This window comes from Nilaparvata lugens, chromosome 10 (genome assembly GCF_014356525.2).
Source record: "Nilaparvata lugens isolate BPH chromosome 10, ASM1435652v1, whole genome shotgun sequence".
NCBI lineage: Eukaryota > Metazoa > Arthropoda > Insecta > Hemiptera > Delphacidae > Nilaparvata > Nilaparvata lugens.
Window position 1 is genome coordinate 8,747,733 of NC_052513.1, and position 20,603 is coordinate 8,768,335.

The 20,603-nt window shown below is 35.5% G+C and overlaps 1 protein-coding gene across 4 annotated transcripts in view; it reads left to right on the plus strand.

The window, feature by feature from the left end:
- LOC111056823 (mediator of RNA polymerase II transcription subunit 13) overlaps positions 1 to 20,603 on the plus strand; it is a 117,472-nt gene that overhangs the window by 16,528 nt on the left and 80,341 nt on the right. For all 4 annotated transcript variants that reach the window (XM_039436223.1, XM_039436224.1, XM_039436226.1 and 1 more), the window contains exon 2: positions 16,274 to 16,634. In XM_039436223.1, the coding sequence (XP_039292157.1) occupies positions 16,274 to 16,634 (361 nt within the window). The remainder of the gene's footprint in view (positions 1 to 16,273; positions 16,635 to 20,603) is intronic.

The following is a 20,603-nucleotide window of genomic DNA, read 5'->3' on the forward strand; positions in this document are numbered from 1 at the left end:
TCTAATTAAAAACTTGACCTACTGAAGTCTTGAAGAATTGAAAATGGTCCTATAACAATCTTCTGTAAATTAAGAATCAATATGCAAAATTTCAAGTCAATCAGTCTAGTAGTTTAGACGTGGTGATGCCTCATTTGTGAATTTCCTATCCCGTACGTGTATAAGCCAATTATTCCCTTTATTATATTATAGATTAATTTTCTAAGTGATTAATAATACTTCAACGAAATTGTATATATTTATTTCCCATTCGCTTGTTGATATTTAAATAACAAGTTAGAAAGTTTATCTTCATAATATATTATGTTATTTTCAAACAACAACTAACCACCTAATGACTTACTAAACACTAACTAATTAATAATACGCACAAAAAAAACAACAAAACCTACTCTAGAACATGGTACGCCATAGTGGAGTTGGTCAATTTCCACACAGAAAAAACTAAACAAGTAGAGGACACATTATAAGAATTTTTTGTAACTAACTATTGTATGTAATATAACTATTGTATGTAATATTGTAATTTATCTAATATTTTGTGTAATTGATGTTGTAGTTTTAGTTTTTTTGGGAAATAAACATTTTTGGGAATAAATATAAGAGAGTCACTGGAAAATATAATTCCAGCCCAAGAAAAAATTGGAACAAATGTTTATTCTATTTTCTAAAAGGTTATTGCGTTTATGAATTAAAAAAATTGTTTTGTGTTTGAAATATGTATTACTTCTAATAAAATGTGTCTTTGTGTAGCGTAATAATACTCCAGATGAAGAGCGATGGTAATAAGCGTTTGGCCGAGCATTCGATAGATAATCCTCACTGATTTGTAATGATAGAGAGACTGGCGTTTGCGTTTGGCAGAGCTTAATGAGTTGATTTTTTGGCTTGGCGAGGAACGCAGCTGAAAAGTGAGCCGGTGCGAAAAACAAAGAAGTCGCCGCGTTAACAGACGAGTAAAAGCGGATTACGTTTGGAGTGATTAGAAGTGAGCTGCTGGGGGCAGAGAGGATAGGGTGCCGCCGCTTGCCGCCCGCGGGGTGGTTGGCTGGGTCGATACAAGACGACGACGACAGCCGAGAGAGCAGCCGCCCCCAAGTGCGCACGCCCGCCCTCGGCGATTGACGGCTGGGGGTGGTCGGATTAAAATGCCCCTACAAATTGACCGGCACTGTAAGAGTAGTTCACCACCTCCACACAAATCCACCTCGTATCCTTCCACCTCCACCTCCTCCTCCTCCTCTCTTCCTGTTGTCTCCTCTTCGTCGTCTTGCTCCTCCTTATCGTCCTCTGTTCTCTTCCTTGTTGTCGTATTCTGAGCATTTTCACTCAGGTACCATCCTACATGAAACTACCGGATAACATTTCTTCACTCCTCTAGATCCTCTGATTTTTCTTCTTCTTTTCCAATTCCCTTCTTTTTCTCCTTCTTTTCTTCTATTCATTCTCTCCACGTGCACTCAGGACGGTATACACTAACTAGACATTTGCACCTTTCTGCATTGTACTTATGTTGTTCTGTATGACATTTATAATCTCCCTCTTATATATTCGATGTCCTTGTTTATTTCCTCTTCAAGTTATTGTCTCTTTCATGTTCTATTTTTTATTATTCTTCTTCCCTTTGTCATCTCACTTAATCATCACTTCCGTATGTGAAGTACCTATGTAATGCTTTTAATTATTTTCTTCTTTAATTTCTCATAAATAACTGTATCTGTCTTTTACATTTTCTCAACTCTTTTAAAGTCATTTTCTCTCTTATTATTAGTACTTTCACTCTTATTCTTACTCATGTTTCCCTCTCCATTTTTCCTTTGTTTTCCATCTTTTAATGCATGCTCCTTCATATTTTCTTTTCAAATACAAATTCTCGTTGCAGATTCAAATTCTCTTCTATCGTCTCGTGTTTATTTTATTCACCTTTTTGCCCTCCTCAATTTCTCCCTCTTATAATTTTCTCTTAATTTTATCGTATCTAGTGGAGTTTTACATCCTCTCTCTTTCTTCCCGTTCTTTTACTATCTTTACTCTGTTATAACTATAATCTAATCTCTATTTCTAATCTATCTAGTCTAATACAACTCTAGATCTCTTACTTTCTCACGCTGTTCTGTTATTCTCGTATCTCATCTCATTCCTATTGCCTCTCCTATTTCCTCCTCTTCCTCCTGCTCATGTTCGCGAGCACTTTGAGTTTATCAATTTGCACTGGCAAATTGGGTCTGATATCTCGCCACGCGCAATCATTCCTCCAATCACTTTTCCTCAAAGTACTCACTCTTTTATCCTTCTAACCAATGACACGAGGTATTTGACCTGTCTGGGACTTATGACTTATTGGTTATTGGTAGAATTCGTCTTTTGATAGACTATTTTGAAAAAGCTTATAGCTTTATTGTTGAATGATGCTACCGTAATTGGTAGTTAGGTTAGGTTGCAATAAAATTACCGTCTACACAAATACAGTATTCCAATTTGACTTCACTATCATTAGTAACCACAATACAGCTTGAAAGTCTGACTAATGACATCTTCAGTAACTCGCAGGTCAGATTGTACAGAAAAATGCTTAACTTTCCCAATTTAGGACATTTTTCCACGAGCATCTTTCTCGTTTTTGTAGTCTGCATCGCTCCAGACATCATCATGTTCAGTCTTTTTCTAGTCTTTCAAAATAACTATCCATCTAGGATGTCAGGCTTCTTGCTGAAAGATATTTGAATAGTATTTTCAAATCGTTCTATAGAAATTGACAGAAATCAATGACCTTTATTTGAGCAAACGTTTTCGCAATGAATAACAACTGTAGAGCTATAAATATTGCGTAATTGGAGACATTGGGGAATATTTTATTTTTAAAAGGCTGCTAAGTGCGAAACACAAGCTCTACAAGGTGATTAGACATATTTTGTTTCCCAATCAATAAGAACATTATTATATGATGTGGTGTATTTATTCTCTTGAAACAAAAAAACATCTTACCCTTTTATTATTCATTTCCATGAAATAAGAAAATTTATCAATACGTTATATCATAGATACAAGCCTTGTCAGTGATTATACAAATATACAAATAAGCAATGTAATCAATAAAATGTACATATTATTCAAAAATACAATATATACAATTTACTAGAAATATAAATAAATTGCATTTTTTCGGAAATTAACCTACTCAACTATGGGAGACCCATGTTCTAGAGCAAGTGTATTAGTAATACATTAAATTTAGAGTGTTGATTATATGTTTAAATTTTCAATATGTTTAAAATTAAATGTAGTTTGATTATATTTATATAGTAGGTGATGGATGATATATCAATTTCTTCGATATAGTTTTCAACATACTGTAATTCTGATCAACCTAATTCCCATCAAACCTCTGGTAACCTCATCAATATTATTACCATGATAATTGACTTATCTTTGACAAATTTGTCAACATTATCTCCAAATCCTTCAGTATCATTAACAAATCAGTACCAAATCAAATCAGTTATCAATTGAAGCTCAAAAAACCCTTTGGAATTCGTAAAAAACAGATACATTCAGGGTTCACTGGAGTTAAGTTCAAAAATCACTCTGGAATTCGTAAAAACCGGAGTCATACAGTACATATTTCTGTGATAAGCCACCGAAGACCATTTCAACAGGTCCAGTGCAACGTTTTTGTGACCAGAATCGGTGCAACGCGTATTGAGAGCCGCTTGAGGGAAGGAGAGAGAGTGAGAGAGAAAGGAGTTGTTGAAACGCGGAGGGTGGCAAAGCTGTGAAGAGGCTGCTCCACATTCACCGATTATAACTGTGTCAAGGTCACAGCGCTACCCCCACCACCACTCGACGGCATTCGATAACCACCTCGCCGCCTCCTCTTCTTTCTCCTCCTCCTGCTCTCTTGATCGTGCTTCATCCCCTACTTGTTCGCAACAACCCCTCACCCACCCAACGCGGATCGCACGAGTAACTTTTGCCGTGTGTATTGGCCGCTTGTTTCGCGATATCAATGAGCCCCCTATCATACGCGCTAATATAACGCCAACAATGGATACAACCACTACGACGTAATGCTATTATAATTGTACGCATTTCTGTTATATGTAACTGAATCTGTACAATTTTATTAGTTTAAACATGGATGATATTAATAATTCAAAACTGATGTTTTAATATCAGTTTACTAATTATTGTCTTTTTTGTGTGAATTGATCCATTTCTTATAATTGTTCTACATTAAAACTAAAACTTTCTCCTTGTGAAAACATGCATTCAATTAAATAAGTTAAAAAAACCCGAAAGGGAATTTCTTCAATAAATAAGGGCCTATCCCATTGTGATAAAAAACTATTATAATTCAACCTTTAATACTTTTCATTTTTAAACTAATATGAAATACTGCAAAACAACTAAGTGAATTGAAACAACTATACCCTTTCATAGAGGGACTGGTACTTCTATAAATCAGTATGTTTCATTCATCTATTAATCAGCTCTATTTTTTATTAGTTCACTATTGCACTTCATTAAATTCTCAAAATAGGAAATATTTCATTGTTTGAAGGTAATTTAATCTCCTTGGTTTTGTTCTGATAGAAGGTAATGTGTTTATACACTTAGAAAACCTGTTTGGAATAACATAAGAATTCAAGAGTAGTTCGTTGATATTAGACTACAATAATTCAATAATTCTCCTTATAACCTCATAAGACATTTCTATCATGTCTCTGTATCCCTAATATTTGATGCGTTCAACTTAATAAAGCTACATGGTGTTTTATATTGACAGCGTAATTGTGAGTGACTAGTGAGTCTCCTTCTCCGTCTATAATTATCACTAACATAAACGATAATCTCCATTCTCACTCGCATGTCTCTCGCAGTTGAAATAAACTGAAATAGATAGCTTTCGGACAGCCCAGTACACATGCTGCAAGCAAGCTAGACGAAGGTGATTGGATAAAGAAATAAAACAAAGCAGAATGTTTGCCGGCTGAATGCTCGTCGAGAATGGATAAATACAGGTGGAGAGCTCGAATGATTGGTGTAGTGCTTCAAGTGGATAACCACTCTTGGATGACAGGCGAACAAGACCACCTACGCCAGACCAACCTAACCAGACTGGAGAGCTAAATAAGAGGAGAGAAGAGATAGTGGACAAAGGATGAGGATAGGGAAGAGAAGAAATACTGGAGGTGCAACTCGATTTCAGAGTATCTAGTATATAGGAAGATTGTGTTGAAGCGAATAGGATGAAGGGTTGAATGAAAGAGAATTGGGAAAGAGGAAGAAAAACGTAAGATCTGAAAGAGATGAAATGCAGAACTCATTGGGGAGAGACGGTTCAGTGTACTAGAGTTTATTTGTTCAGAGAAACCAGATTGTTGTCGGAGGAGCCAAAAATGATTGGAGAGAAGAGTAATGTACGAGAAAGAGTAAAGGATTTGTGTGAAGAGATAAGTTTATGTGGAATTGAATGAGGGAAAAAGTAATGATGAAAGAAAAACCGAAAAGAGGAGAGGATGTAGATGGAATTGAGAAGTAGTAAAATATTTTGACGGAGGGAGAAGTGGCAAGAAAAGTAAATTCAAATGAAAGAAGAAAGGTGTAAAAGCTTTTAGAAGGAGAGACTATAAAAGAGTGGGAAATTTTCGTAATTAAGAAATGGAGGAGTAGATAATAATATATAGAGAATTGAACATGTGGAGAAAGAGAAAGAAGAAATCTATACAAGTGAAACTCACATCAAAATTTGAGTTTGGGTGGGGATAGCGTGGAAGAAAACAAATATATAACAAAATTGTTGATGAAGATAAGAGAGAAGGAATGTGAATAATAAATGTTGGTAAGACACAATAAAATAGAAGATGAGAATATCCAGGCAATGGCGGCGTTGTTGCAATATAAGAGACGAAACCAGCGAAATCGTACAAGATGAGTGGGATTGAATAAAAAGAAAAAGTAGATAATTGCTAGTTGGTTGAACGACCAACGAACATCGACCTGAAATGGGATTGAAGTGTAGACGAAGACGAATGAAGTGGAAAGGAAGTCGGCAATCTTCAAGTCGCTTGCGAATTTTGTGCAAGGGATGCCGAATTTGCTTTCATTCTCTTCCAATCATTCTTGATAAAAGTACGATATTTTTTGTGAGAAGTTTCTTTCAATATTTCTTTCAATCTACAGAATGTTTTTTCGTAGGTGGACGCATGACCACATTTACATTTTATTTGTTGTTGCACAAAAGCCGGTTAAATTTTAATCGTGATAAATTCCATGATAACCAATCAGAGAAGCCGTCTTATCAAAAAGGCCTTCTCTGATTGGTTCTCGTCAAATTAATCACGATTCAAATTTAACCGGCTTTTGGCCTATGTATTGGAATCCATAATATTAAAATAGGATTAGATTGGTTCATAAATCAACCTCATTATTTTCATTTTTTCAGGTACGTTTTATGAGCCGGACCCCTCCATTTGTAAGGTATGGGTTCCACAATACGGTATGTGGCCTCAGCATTATCTCTTCCAAATTCAGAAAAGTAATTTGAAATAACCATACATGGAAATCTGCTGTAGGCCTGGGAAAATAGCGTGACGTCTTACCCCAGATAGTATCTCTACTGTAAACGCTACCAATTTCTGTTGATAGAACTCAGTGTGTGCTTTGGTAATAGGGCAACCTTTCCAGAAGTGTAGGTTATTTCCCTGCTTCCTCCCACCATCTCTTTGCTGTAGTGGCTTTCGTGCAAAAAGGACGTAGGCCTTATTGAAATTCAAAATAGATGTGTGTTTTTATTAGAATTCCAGAAATAGATTTGTTCTATATTCTTGTCTCTTGGCATTTGAGGCGACACAAATGATTTCTATTTTGAAAGTTCTGCATCTGTTAACACCGTAATAAGTGTAAGCTTTTCAAAAATAACTGTTATACTTCTTCAAAACCTCCGTTGTTTTGAAATTGGAAGTTCGTAAATATCAGTGCAATAATTTTCTTACTCTTGTTGAAAACATCATTGTCTCCTATTATGTCTCAAACTAAATTGTCAGTCTAAAGTAAAAAATATGGAATCAAGTTGAAAACTTCCTCAAATACTAGCAGCTTATTGATGCTTTCCATCTGTGCATCCTTTAGAAAATTCAACAGTCAATTCTCTTATAATATTAATGAGTACTTCATCAAATGAAAAAGTAATAAAAAAATCATGTCAATAGTCTACTACACTGTATTCATTTATGTTTGATATCTTCATAGCGTTTTTTCTTCAATCGTAAGTCTAATTTGTTACTTAGGAATTCATCCAATCATTATTATCATCAACGCTCTTTGAAAATATTTCCTGATTGAAATCGTGCAACATTTTATATGGGGATCCGACTTGACTCTTTACGCCTCTGTTGCCTATTCCCAACCATTCAGAGATCCACCAGAGTTGAATGAGATTCGAATTAATGAAATATTTATCATTCATTCTATATTCTACAATAAAATAATTCCAATTCAGAAGTAGCCTATTCTTCAAGCGCGGTAGTGACATTTCATTCAAATTGCCTGGGCATTGTTTAATGCGGCTCAAAAGATTCATTGTTTTCAAGGCTAACGTAATATGGCAAATATTATCATTCTCAGCGCATCCCATTCCATTGTTATTCGCGATTAATTATACTTTCAGACACGTTTGATTTTGCGAATATAAAATTTTATTGTTGAAAATGAACCGTACTTTCAAGCGTTTTCTGGATTGTATACATTTTTATTCGGACGTGAGATAATTGCTTGCTACTAAATCACGTTTTTAAAACTTGTTACTAAAATAAATATTTCTATTCATGGTGAAATTATGTGCTCTTCATCAAATGCAATCAATATGCTTTGATGATTGAAGGCTCATTTTGATTAGCAATGCTGATGCATAACAATGTTGAATAATGCATAACAACATTTCAGTTAAATTCAATTCTTGTTTTCAAAAGTAATTTGCAAGCACTTGTGAATTGAAAGTGAGATTTCTAACATTGCTCAGCAAACACTGTATGTTAACTCTTCAAATATTAGTACTATTCACACTACCTCCTTACGTGTTCAATTTAAATCACAATGTAATTCGATTATTGCTATATATTATAGTTGAGGTTATCTTCAAATGTAATATACATTATCCTTAAAATTACTACATTAACTACGTTATCTCCACAACAAATTTATAAAATATTTTTACAATTTTGTAACCATGCGGACAAAATCGATCTAATAAAAGAAATATGAATGTTTTTATAATTTGATTATATAAATTATATTATTTCCGAAAATTCATTTTGTTTTGCACCTTCCACTTCAATTACGAGCTCTGTCTCATCACTGTTCAAATCTCGAGGAGAAAACCTGAAATAAGTTTTAAGAAAAAACTTACTGTGGACTGTGTTTGCTAAATGAATAAATTATTCTTTTTTTGTTGTAATTTGAAAAATGAATAATGTGTAATACTTTTTGTTTGGTAAATTTAGTGTTTCCCCTCACAGTCTAGACCAGCTTGTTCTACTTCAAAAAATTGAGATTATGTGACTGTTATCAGTGTTGAAAGAAATGTGCGTTTGTATGAGCGCTACCGTGCCGCTCGCCAATCTATGTTGTGTATGTGGATGGCCTTAACCTGATCTTGTTCCTGTTTGTAGAGTGTCGCCCTTGGAGTGAGTGCAATAGCAGTCAGCACTAGACCTGTTTGCAACATTCTGTCAGTTTTGATAACTGAAAACTAGAGTAACTTCTTTCTAAAATAGTATGCTTGTTACAATGATAGCAATACACTTCTAATAAAATTTCGATAGATTACATTCAATTCATTCAATTATATTATATTCTATAAAATTTCAATAGATTACATTCAATTGAATATGAACTTAGTTGAATAATTTTCACTAATTTTAGGGGCGTGGAGTAGAAACAGTCAAAATGCAATAATCATAGATACAGAAACATAGTAAATTATTGGAGAATAAATTGAGTATGAATACAGTATGTATTCGGAATTATCCATAAATCCATATCATTTTTCAGTTATACTCCGGGAGGAGAAGAAGATTATTTCACATGAGGACAATCCTTTCTCTTTGTAGTGAAACAAGATCTCTATCTCTTTGTTTGTTGCAAGCCAAAAGTGATCATCGAAGAAATAAAAATGTAGGGTAGAATAAATGAACGATAAGCGGTTAATAAAAAGAAACGCACTGTAGTCGAGATTTGTTTCTGTGATTGGCTTCTCTCCAATTTCTATAAATCGAATCGGCAATGTTGTCTCGTCTCTCCTCACACCTTCCCTTCTGCTTCTCTTTCTCCTCTCGGCTTTCAACAAGAAGCTCTTGAGAAGCACCAGCAGTTGAACAATCCCACCAGACTATAGACTACTTGCTAGATTCTAGAGAATCTGGCAATACCAACACTACTGTCGTCTCACCCCCAATTCCACATTGCAAAGTCTTCTACGGCTTTCTTTTAGTCGATATCTGCAGTCTTTTCTCTTTTCTTAGCAGCCCCTCCAGCATTCAACAAGTTGGATGTGCAGCTATAAAACTGTTTGAAATGTGAAACTGCTGCTCGTTTCGATTCTTTATAGTGCGATAGAATTGGACCTCAAAATTGAAATGTTATGTCATTTTCATGGCCTGGAGAGTATGTTCCGTTACATGAAATTTTGTTGCGATTTCAATGAGGGGGTTTTCAAACAGGCCATACTCGGAACTTATTGAAGTGATCTCTTAAAGAGAGACATCTTTTTTCAGCATTGAGAAGACTTTCCAAATTCATATTTCACCAAATATCATGAATATGATTATAAGGTTATAACTCATATTGTAGGACTACTTTTGGAGAGCACAAGGAATTCTATACCTTACCTATTCCTGAACATACTATCTAACCTGAAAAAATTTTTATTAAACATTTATCAATTGTTTGAACTTTGATATGATTATAATTTTCTATTATTTTTGAAATTTGTCATTATAAACTCATTCTAAATACAGTACTTGTAGCAATCAATCGGATTCCATCTGATAAACTTGTTTGTTGAAGATTGAAGCTTTCCTCAGTTCAATAATTGATTATGAAAATACTACTGTAGATCAAAAATCGCGTTGAAAGCTCTGGAGAGGAGTCATACTTAGCTAAGATTTTAAGGGTTGGGACAACTCATCCCAAGTTTATACACATTTCAAATGTGTTACGTGTTGAAATAATAATAAAAAAAAATTCATAGTTTGCTCATCATTTTAATCCTGAACTCAACAAACAACTGAAAGTCATATAATTTCTTTCAGACTAGGAAACTATAAAGTTGATTTTTTTCTCAAGACCACCTATGCTATAGTCCGAGTATTATGAAGAATATTATATTATGAAGCTTTATCTCATTTTTAGAAATAAGAAATATCAGAATTTAGGAATTTACAGTAATAACGATTCAAAAATGTGGTTAGCCTTCCCTTGCTTTGCTCTGCTCTGATCTCTAATATTTCCCACGTCTAATGGAATTGACTTGTTACATTCCAATGCTTTTCATATCTGCTCAGCACGCAACATTTTCTCGGCATTATTATCACATTTTCAATCCCAGTCTTTTCTTTTCATTTGACATGCGAGAGAAAGTTGATTTTTGCGTGACAAATTGATGCTTGAATTCGGTTGTAGACGATTGAAAAATTATTTAAATTTTGCTGAATATGCTTGTTTTTGTCACGTAATCAATCACAGAGTACTAACAAGGTTATACTACGAATCTATTTATTAGGTCTCATGATTGGAGATTGGATATTCAACACTCATAAAGTACAACTCATCCTCATATTATTTGCACATCTCGCCTCTAGTTAACTTATAATTTTTTTTTGTACAAGTAATAAATAATTGTGCCAATAATTTATTTTCGCCACACTGCACAGAAAGCAGCTGTTTTCCAGTCCCTACGTAGATCTGAAAGACCTTGTTTGCAGACGACGTCAGAAAAGGGTTTCTTTTCCGGTCTAGGCCAGAAAGTTGTCTCTTTCCAGCCGCTTATGGCTGGAAACAACGCGCTAATTATTATTAATAAGTCATCCGCTAGATCGGGCGAGTGTCCACTTTCATAATAAGCTGAAGTCGCCATGATTTTAGTTCCAGTTTCGGATCAAACTGATTCGCTTCGCAACCAGTTTTATTCAATTATTTATTGTTGATTAGTGCATTCCGAATTTTCAAAAATGCTTGAAGATGACTGTGGTATTCCAAGTGAAATTTTAAAAGAATCTGAAATCCTGACTGCAAGTCTTCTACCACTAAAATCAAGAGATAGGTACGATAGCTTAACGAGTATTCTTTATTTTGTATTCTTTATTTATTTTGTCAGCAATACCTGTAGTGTGGCGAAAAATATCGTTCGCACCACGGGCAAAATGTTTTTCCAGCTCTCAATCTTTTCTAGTCCTCGGCCTACGGCCTCGGACTTGAAAACCGATTTCGAGCTGGAAAAATCTCATTTTCTGCTCTAGGTGCGAAATATACTATTTCCAAACGAACAAGAATAAAGTTCATTTTTGTATTGTTACTTGTATATTGAATAGTTCAATAATTCACTCAATCAAGTTTTCAACTAACCTAATATATTGTTTCAATGTTCTCTATTTTATGATACAATATTGATTGATGTATTGCACTGTTTTAGTAGTGCTGATCCGATTGCTCCAAAGGCTACTCAACCTTAATCGAGAATTGTTTGAGATTTCACAATATTATCAAATATACTCTATTGCCGTGTACGTTTGTAGATTAATAACTTTAATAATTAAGAAATAGTGATTCATTAACATACAATTGAAACCAAATGTTTGAAAAGGTTCTATCTTCTACAGATCTGCTTATCACTGCTAATATTGGCTATGAAGTTGCTAATATCATACTGGAGATTTTATTTTATCAACATCATAATAACAATTTGAAGCATTGAAGTAAAAAGATCTTCCTCTCACTCGTAGACTCCCCTGTCAATCTCAATTATTCCCTTCAGAAATCCATCGCTTACTTACACAAAACAATGATTGTTATCAATAGAGTACTAGCTATTCATCTGATTCAATACACAGTTTACAAGAACTACTGTCTCATTGTGTGTTCTACCATTGGCCAATTTCTTCCCGGATGCAACATCCAATACATTGAACAGTTCCGCAGAAAGATATGCGACCGCTGAGAATCATAACAGAGAGTATCTAAAAATGTAACATCTGTGAACCTGCAATAATAGTCGAAAGCAGTGGAACATCACACCGGAAAACAAGGTCATTGTTTTGAACGGAGTCCAACTTTGCATCACGGCTTTCTCAGCTGTTGCTGTTGATGTTATCATGACATGAGATTCCGGAGATGCACTTGGTTTGATTTCGAGTCCTGTTTGGGAGACTTCCTAGTTGTTACATGGGCAAAATTGTTTGAACCAAAATTAAAGTAAGTGATAAAAGGAAAAAATGCGTGGTTTATGTTCTCAACTTGGAAATTGAATAGTGGAGAGGAATTTCTTCTTTCTTCACTTTGTTTCCAATAAAACTCCAATACAGCAGTGTATTATAGTAGTTTGTTTCCTGGAACTATTTCCATTGAACTCTCTTTCTTTGACTCACATTTGAGGACATTGAACAAGAGCTGAGGTAAAAATGGATAGCTCAAATTGAGAAATCATCCATCTAAAATTGATGTCTGATTTCCAAACACTTCATTGTTATATTGCAAATACCTCATAGTTATAATCCATAAACTATCAACCTAACTATTCCTATCTACTATAAACTATCAATTCAACTAGTTTAGATGAATTTTGTATCATTCGATTTCCTCATAATTTTATAAAATGTGTGTGGCTAATTTTTATGATACCCTTATAAATTTAAGAAATGTGAGTGGGTAGTAAGTTAAGGTATTATGAAAATATTAAATTTTAGACGAACTAGGAATCGAACCTATTATGCTCAGTGTAGCGATAGCAGACTGAAGCTGCGACGATCCAGCCCAGGCTAATCAATGTAATCGATATTTTATTGTAGATACTCCAACAAAGATCAATAATCTAGATCTCTTTCCCAAATTTTTGGAATGTAATTAAACATTCTATATTCATAAAAAATTGAAAGTAAGCAGTCGTGTTGAAAACTTGAAATTCTAACCACCCTTTTCGCTAATCCCTCTGCTCGATGTTTTATCTTGGAGTAATTTTGCGAAGTGCACACTCAAGTTTCGGTGTGAGTTGATTAATTAATCATGCGACGAATTAATGGAATGAATTAATGTGATGAAATTGAAGTGTAGAGTAAGCGAGGAGACAAATTGCATGGTGCAGTGTAAGTAGTTTGCCCGTGCCGTGGGTAGAGGCACATAAACAAAGGCACGTGCTCGCTGGATATTGATTGGGAGGCGGACTCAGGCATTGGGCATAGCATAGGGCATTGGTGCACTGTGCGGAGAAGCACCGGCTTTCTTTCTTCCTTGTCACATGCATTACAAGGCTCATCTCACTAGTAACTTCCTACTTAACTGGTATTCCAATGTAGAATTGCACTAGGCGTAGTTGCTCATCCGTAGTTCAATTGAATTTGTTGTACGAGAAGCTAATCTGACTCCATGATTGTATTTATTTATTGACAATCACAAATCATTATATCATCTCATGAATACTTTTGTAATAATTATAAGTATTTATTTTAAAATATACATATTTGAGGGCATCAGGAACTGAATCCCATTACAGTAGTAAATCCCTACTTATTGATTGCATTTCAATAAATACATTTACTTGAAAAATATAATAAGCATGCCTACATTCAATTTTTCCACTAAAGCTTTTAGTATGTTCCAAAATGAAGTAGGAATTTTGTCAGCGGAACTAATTTAATTCTTAGTACGATTTAATTTTCGTCTTCTTCCATAGCAGTACATCTCCACCTATAACTATCAAAATTTATTGGATTCATTGTTTTATCAATTGCACTGGTCATGTTCTGATTTAATTTTCATTTTATTTCATGACTATAACATCTTTTTTGCATCTGAACTGTTGTTTCCACAGTACTAGTATCATTCAATTTTATCTAGTCACATTGTTTTATTATCAATTCAACTGATAATCTTCATTATCTGAAGACGGTAAATCCATCAATTCAACTGATTTTATTTCTATCTTCCCTTTCTTATGTGACATACACATGTTTATAAACGTAAATGTTTACAAAAATCTGAATCATTCCTCGGAATCTTCCAAACGTATTGGCAAGCCGAAGTCTAGTCTTCACACACAGACCTTGTGAAGATCAGGTCCATGTGAAGATCATTCCTGAATTAAAGCACTGTCGGTTCTTATGTATTATATTACTTCATCATTATGATATATCATGTTACATTATCTTCAATCAGGTAATAACCACAGGTTAAAAATTCTGCTGTCGCTTTGCCCTCATGCGAATCACAGAAGTATTCACAAGGCTTTTATTACCTGAACTCAATAAATCCAACAGATTATGTGTTGATTTAATTTCCATTTTCACAGCAGTATGTGTTACATCTTGTCTCCACAATAGTGAAGTTGGTGTTGTGTACAGTGTTGCCGATACGGCACCGTGACGGGATCAGAGAGCAGAGAGAGGACTGTGGCCTGTTGGGCAGAGACAGATGTAGGCCATGTTCCATGTTGAGTGGCCGGTCGGGTGGCGTGAATACATTCCTCGGATCCGGAACGAGTTGTCTGGCCACCTCTGCTCAGCGCAAAGGACCACTTTCCCTCTTCCACTACAGCTTGGCACGGTCGTCTTAATACAAACCCTCCAATTCAGCCGTTTCAATAGTTTGAAGAAAAGCAAAAATATTGTAGGGACTTCGTAACTGATCAAGATACTCAAGATATTTCGATAACAGGCTAATTTTGCCTTGTAGTTTTATGAGTAGAATATTAATTTCTACCAAATTTATAATCTTTTATTATTTAAACCCAATTTCTTCTGTAGAAATTCAGTTGAAGTAAAGTAAAATACAGATAAAATGTCCCTCGCTAATAACTTATTTACTTATAACTTATTTTGAAGACACATTATTTCATGAAGAATGACCCGAAACAACGTTTTCTTCTCTTGGTCTCCTGAGAAGTGTTTGATTTGTATGAGGAAAAAGTGAGATAAATTCAGGTAGAATGGGAATGGGTATCAAACCGTTGATCATCGCAGTGTTTAATGAAGTTGCAAGATAAACTCTATTAGTTCCTCTACTATTTAGAAATAAATCTAAATCATGTTATATAAAATCTATACAACTTGACAGTTTATACTGTACTTTTGAGTACTAAATTGGAGATGTACTTGGTAGTTATTTACATGATAAACTTGAAGGAATCATGTACTTCGAGGATGTAATCCAGTGTATCTTAATTACAAAAAAATTACCATTTCAAATGTTTATTCCTTGAAAGTGTGGAATGATTCCTCTTCTACTAAACATGTAATAATATTGCGACGTGATAATGAAATATTCAGTAGCAGAGTGGTTTGTATAGACTGCTCCTGGACGTGCTAGCTGTGGGAAACCGGTTATTGGGTGTAATGCCGTTGCCTGTTCTTTTCTTTTCCTTTTGGCTCTTCTTATTTCACGGCCCTATCATCACAGCCCGATCAACAAACAGCCGGCTTTATTACCGCATTACCACTTCTCCCGCGGATTATCCCTAATTTGATGGCTTTCTTTATTTTATGGCTCCATTTGTTGCCCAACCGCCTCCTTAAGCCATTCAATGAAACCCTTTTCGTGGATTCCTTATGCTCGCGAAAAATCGCCTGTTTCGTTGTGCCTTAATCTATCTATAACTATGAATGCTACTTAGTCATAAAAGGCAATGAAATAATTAAAGTTCTGTACTGGCTCTTGGAGATCGTTTTTCTCTTCTGGTACAACTTGGGGTGTTGCTTAGTAGACGATGTATGAACAATGTGATGGGAAATTGATAGCTGTGAGGTGTAAGGTTTCAATACAATAAGATGTTTAAGAGAAATACATATTAAATCTATGTTTAATGGTCCATAAATTGTGTTGAAGTGGCCTATGTTTGTTTTAATATCCTTTGAACACTCTTTATTATGGTACTGATTATTTTTGTTGTTGATTAGACTGGTCTATATGAGATAATGTTATAATTTATTTTATTGTTGTAGTATTTTTTGAACACTCGTTATCATGTATTTATTATGTTTAGGTACTGATTGTGTATGTTGTTGTATAGACGGACCTTTGCGGAATCAAATGGCGTAAGCTGGTATGGGGCGAGTCGACCGCAGGAGGGGTGGGTGTGGGGACGGCAGGTCCGCCTCTGGAGGACCCGGTGCTGGCTTCCTTCTCGCGGTGCCTGGCCGGCGACATCCTGTGTGTGTGGAGGCGGGTGTCGGGAGGCGGTGGTCACTCATCGCTGGCCTCCGCCTTCGACTCGATGGGTGGCCTGGGGGGCGAACCGCCTCCGCTGCCACCTCCGCCTCACCACCGGCCGCCCCCGCTGTCCCTCCGGAGTGCCAAGGAGCTGTGGATATTCTGGTACGGGGAGGAGCCAGACCTCACCAACCTCGTCGCCCAAGAACTGCTCGTTGGCGGTGAGTCACCAAATATGTTGAATTTACAGTATTATTAACAACAAATATTTCTCCATTCATTCCTTTTTCAAGCGTTTTCTTGTCAAAATTCCTTTGCTGGAGTTCATAGAACGTAAAACACCAAGTAGAAGGATTATAATGGAGGTTCCCTTTCGTCCATTACACGGTTGTATATTTGGCTGAAGATCTTTTTTTTACAATAAGAATTGAATTGGACTTTATCGCAGAAAAAACACAAAAACTCACTAACACATTTTTATGAGCTGTTTACATATTATATATTGTTTTAATGAAATAATAAACAAAGACCTAATCCAAATAATGGAATCAGATCAGTATAAGGAATAATCCTCTTCATTTGATTTATCATCTTTCATGCAATATTTGATAGTTAACACGGGTGGAATCTAGTCTTAGATAAGAATTGGTCATAGGTCTAGACGCCTTTTGGATTCATCATCACTAGAGGTGTTTCTTCATAAAATTCAACATATTCACTAACAAATTTACAAGTTTATGTGTAGAATGAAAAGATTTGGTAGAACTAAATGAAATTTGGAAGAAATTGGGGAAGCTTGAGATAATGTTCGATAAGATTGAAAGCTAGCATCCTGAATTGTTGATTCCAATTAAAAAGTCATAGTCTATATTACGAAATCCATTACTTATCTCCAGTCAAGAATAGTAATACAATGAGCTAAAAAACAATAGTTGCTAAAAGTTACTTCAGTTTCCTGAATCTCGTTTGATAAGGAAAAAAATTAAAAATAAATAAGTAAGACCTAAGCACCTAGTCCATAATTTCGAGTCTCCTTCCACTCTGCAAACCCTGTTTATCTTCTTCGTTTGAACAAAGTGTTCTGTTTCTTTCAACTATCTTAAATTCATACTGAAAGAATTGTTGAGGCTGGAAGCATTTTCAATTTAGACTGTAGAACCTTGACTGGGTTGATTAAGCACTTGGGGGATGGAGAGGGCTTTTCCACGTTTCGTTCGTCAATGAAGTGCGTAAGCTGCCTGGAGCCCAGAGCACGCCGCAATAACCGACCGTTTTACTGCCTGATCGTAAAAACCTAACCTCGATTTCATCGCTTAAAGAGGTTCCTCCTCTTTCTGACAACACGCCTATTTCAACCCTTCCATTTCGCTGGTGAAGAAGATTCGCGGTGGAAAAATATTGGATTATTGAAAGTATGAAAGTCAGAAGAATACTATACTAGAAGCTAGGTTTCTAGAAGACGATCATTTATGAGATTTTATCGTGAAAAAGAAAGCACAATCCATGATAAAAACAAAATATGTAATCAACTAATCCTGAATTTCATATGGAGGAAAACAGAAACTTGTTTCAACATCAATGGTGCTATATTTTATTGAAAAATATTGTTTTCATACTGAAAAATGTCTGTGTTTTTCTACAAATAAAATTTATTATAGTTGACTATATCAATCAACAATCACAGTTTTTTTGTGAAGCACAATTTTTACAACTGTGATTATATTTGTATTATTCAAATCTTATCTATTACTGTTTCAATTTTCGAGCTCTATGTAATGTTTGTTCATTTTTGATACTATGTATCCTAATTAGGTTCTTTGTATATGTATCATATATTCATATGATATTAAACTCATTCCAAAGCCACTATATCCGAATTCCAATTCCAAGAAAGACTAAAAAAAAAATCATCCATGAAAATATTGTACTCAAATCACGCCACGGGTTTCAACTTTTCACCATCCATTTTTCTTCGTGTATCTATTTTAGATTGTAATGCATTTCTTACTGAGTATTTCCATCCATCAGCCATACTTTCTATTGTAGTTAATCTTCCTATCATCATTCAATCGTCCACCATCAACACAATTGATAACAACCGTTCATCAATTATTGAACTGTGTATAAAAACTGATGAATGATGATAGATCTTGTGCCTGACATCTTTATTCAGTTGACGGTTCAATCGGGGAGGATTGCATTCTGTATAGCCGCAGGAGAAAGCTCTAGTAATTGATTTGGCCTGTGAAAGTGAGCGCGCCACAGTGCGGAAGAAAGGAACAAATAAGAGGATGAGGTGGAAAAAGAAGAAGATTAGGTGGATGAGGAGGAAAAAAGAAGAGGTCGACAATCGAGTGTGATCGCCTGGTCTCTCCTCCTCCCCTTCCTCCTCCTACTCCTCCTCCTGGTGTTGGTTGTGAGAAGCATCAACCAGTGCAGAAGCGACGTTGCCAGTTTTTGTGTTGCAGCTGCATTTACTACACATACGTTCTCACACACACACACACACACACACACACACACACAACACACACACACACACACACACACAACACACACACACACATGCTCAATGCAACCTTGTGCGCACTTAACCACGGCAAATACGAATCTTTGGAAGAGAATAAAAATTGGTTGACGTTGTTTTTTCCTCTTTTGTCAACATTGTTTCTTTGGTTCACTTCGGTCACCTGTGTTCTTTTCAGCTTGACTACTATTGGTTTCTCCTTGTCTGAAAGCTGTGTCTCGATTTCAACGGATTTGTAGGTTTTTCAAACCAGCGACCACACAGTAACAAACTTTTAAACCACAGTAAATAATCTAATTAAAGTTATCTCTATAACTTTGTTAGTATCTATGTTTCCGTAGGTGTCGCTATGTGATCGGTCCGAACTCTCCTTGCTATTTCATTGATTGCTTGTAAATAAAATGATCGATTGTGTAATTATTGTCATTAATCGTATTTTTGATGAGTTCAATACTAAAACTTCACCTTTGAAAAGTTTTATAACTAGCAATCAATAATGATTGCTGGGCAATTGCTATCGAAAACTGAAATTTCAAAAAATACATTGAATCAGTAATAATTTATCAATCTAATAAATTCAAAAATTGTTATAGGAATTTAGTAATTATTGTAGTACATCAAATACAATTAAAATATATCATCGGATTCGAACAAAACTATTCATTTCCACATTCGAGAACATTTCTAGTTCTCACTTTTCAAGAAATATTTCATATTCTACGAAAATTAAAAATACCACATTCTTAAAAAATTGCAATACTTCAGAATTATTTTAGTTTCTTCATTACATTCAGTTTGAACGTTTAGTTGAGAGATCGCTTCAAATGAATAGCAATGATCGCTCTGCAATGTGGTGTGCTGGAAAGCAGGTGTCCGCTTATACAAACAGCAGCAAGCAGCAGCCAAGCCACACGCCACCGACATGAGAGCATCACCCTTGTAGTCCATGCACTTTTCTCCATCGCATCGCACCGCTTTCCTCCCCCCTTCTTGCGACCCCAAAATATCAATAAGTTCAGACAGAATAAGAGTCGTGGGGTGAGAGAATTGTAGTCACCGGCATGTAGAATGAGTGAGAGGGTGGAGGGCTCCGGAGAGAATCGTGTACTTGACTATTCGTATCGTTTTCGGGTTTTGGTCGGCAAGGTTGGCCAGATTGTTTTGGTCGACTAAACTGTCTCCCCCTCCCCCGTCCACTGTTAGTTGTTCTCTTCGTTCAGTATGGATCGTATCACCCATCTAGTGATGTGTTGCAAGCTCCAGTCACTTTATCTCACGTGACTCGAACCCAATGAACACCAGTCCACTCTCTCTCTCAACAGCGATTCTATTCTCTCTCTTTCTCTTCCATTATCTGTGTTTTCAAACCTATCAGCCTTGTGTGTATCACTTTGCCAGAGCGCTAATTTTCGCACTTTCCCCCATTAATTAATCCTTTCTCTCCCGTCATTTTTCCCACCAATTTATTAATAATAGGACAGCTTTCCCAATTATGTCATCGTGTTTTGTTATGGCTTATCCTGCTTAGTTAGAGGCGACGATTGAAATTCAGTTCCCTGCCTCCAATTTAGTGTAAAACCATTTCAGAATCATATGAATCGAATTCAAATTTAATAGGGTGAATTGTAGTAAATGGATTAATATACCGTCCTTTGTATCTCCA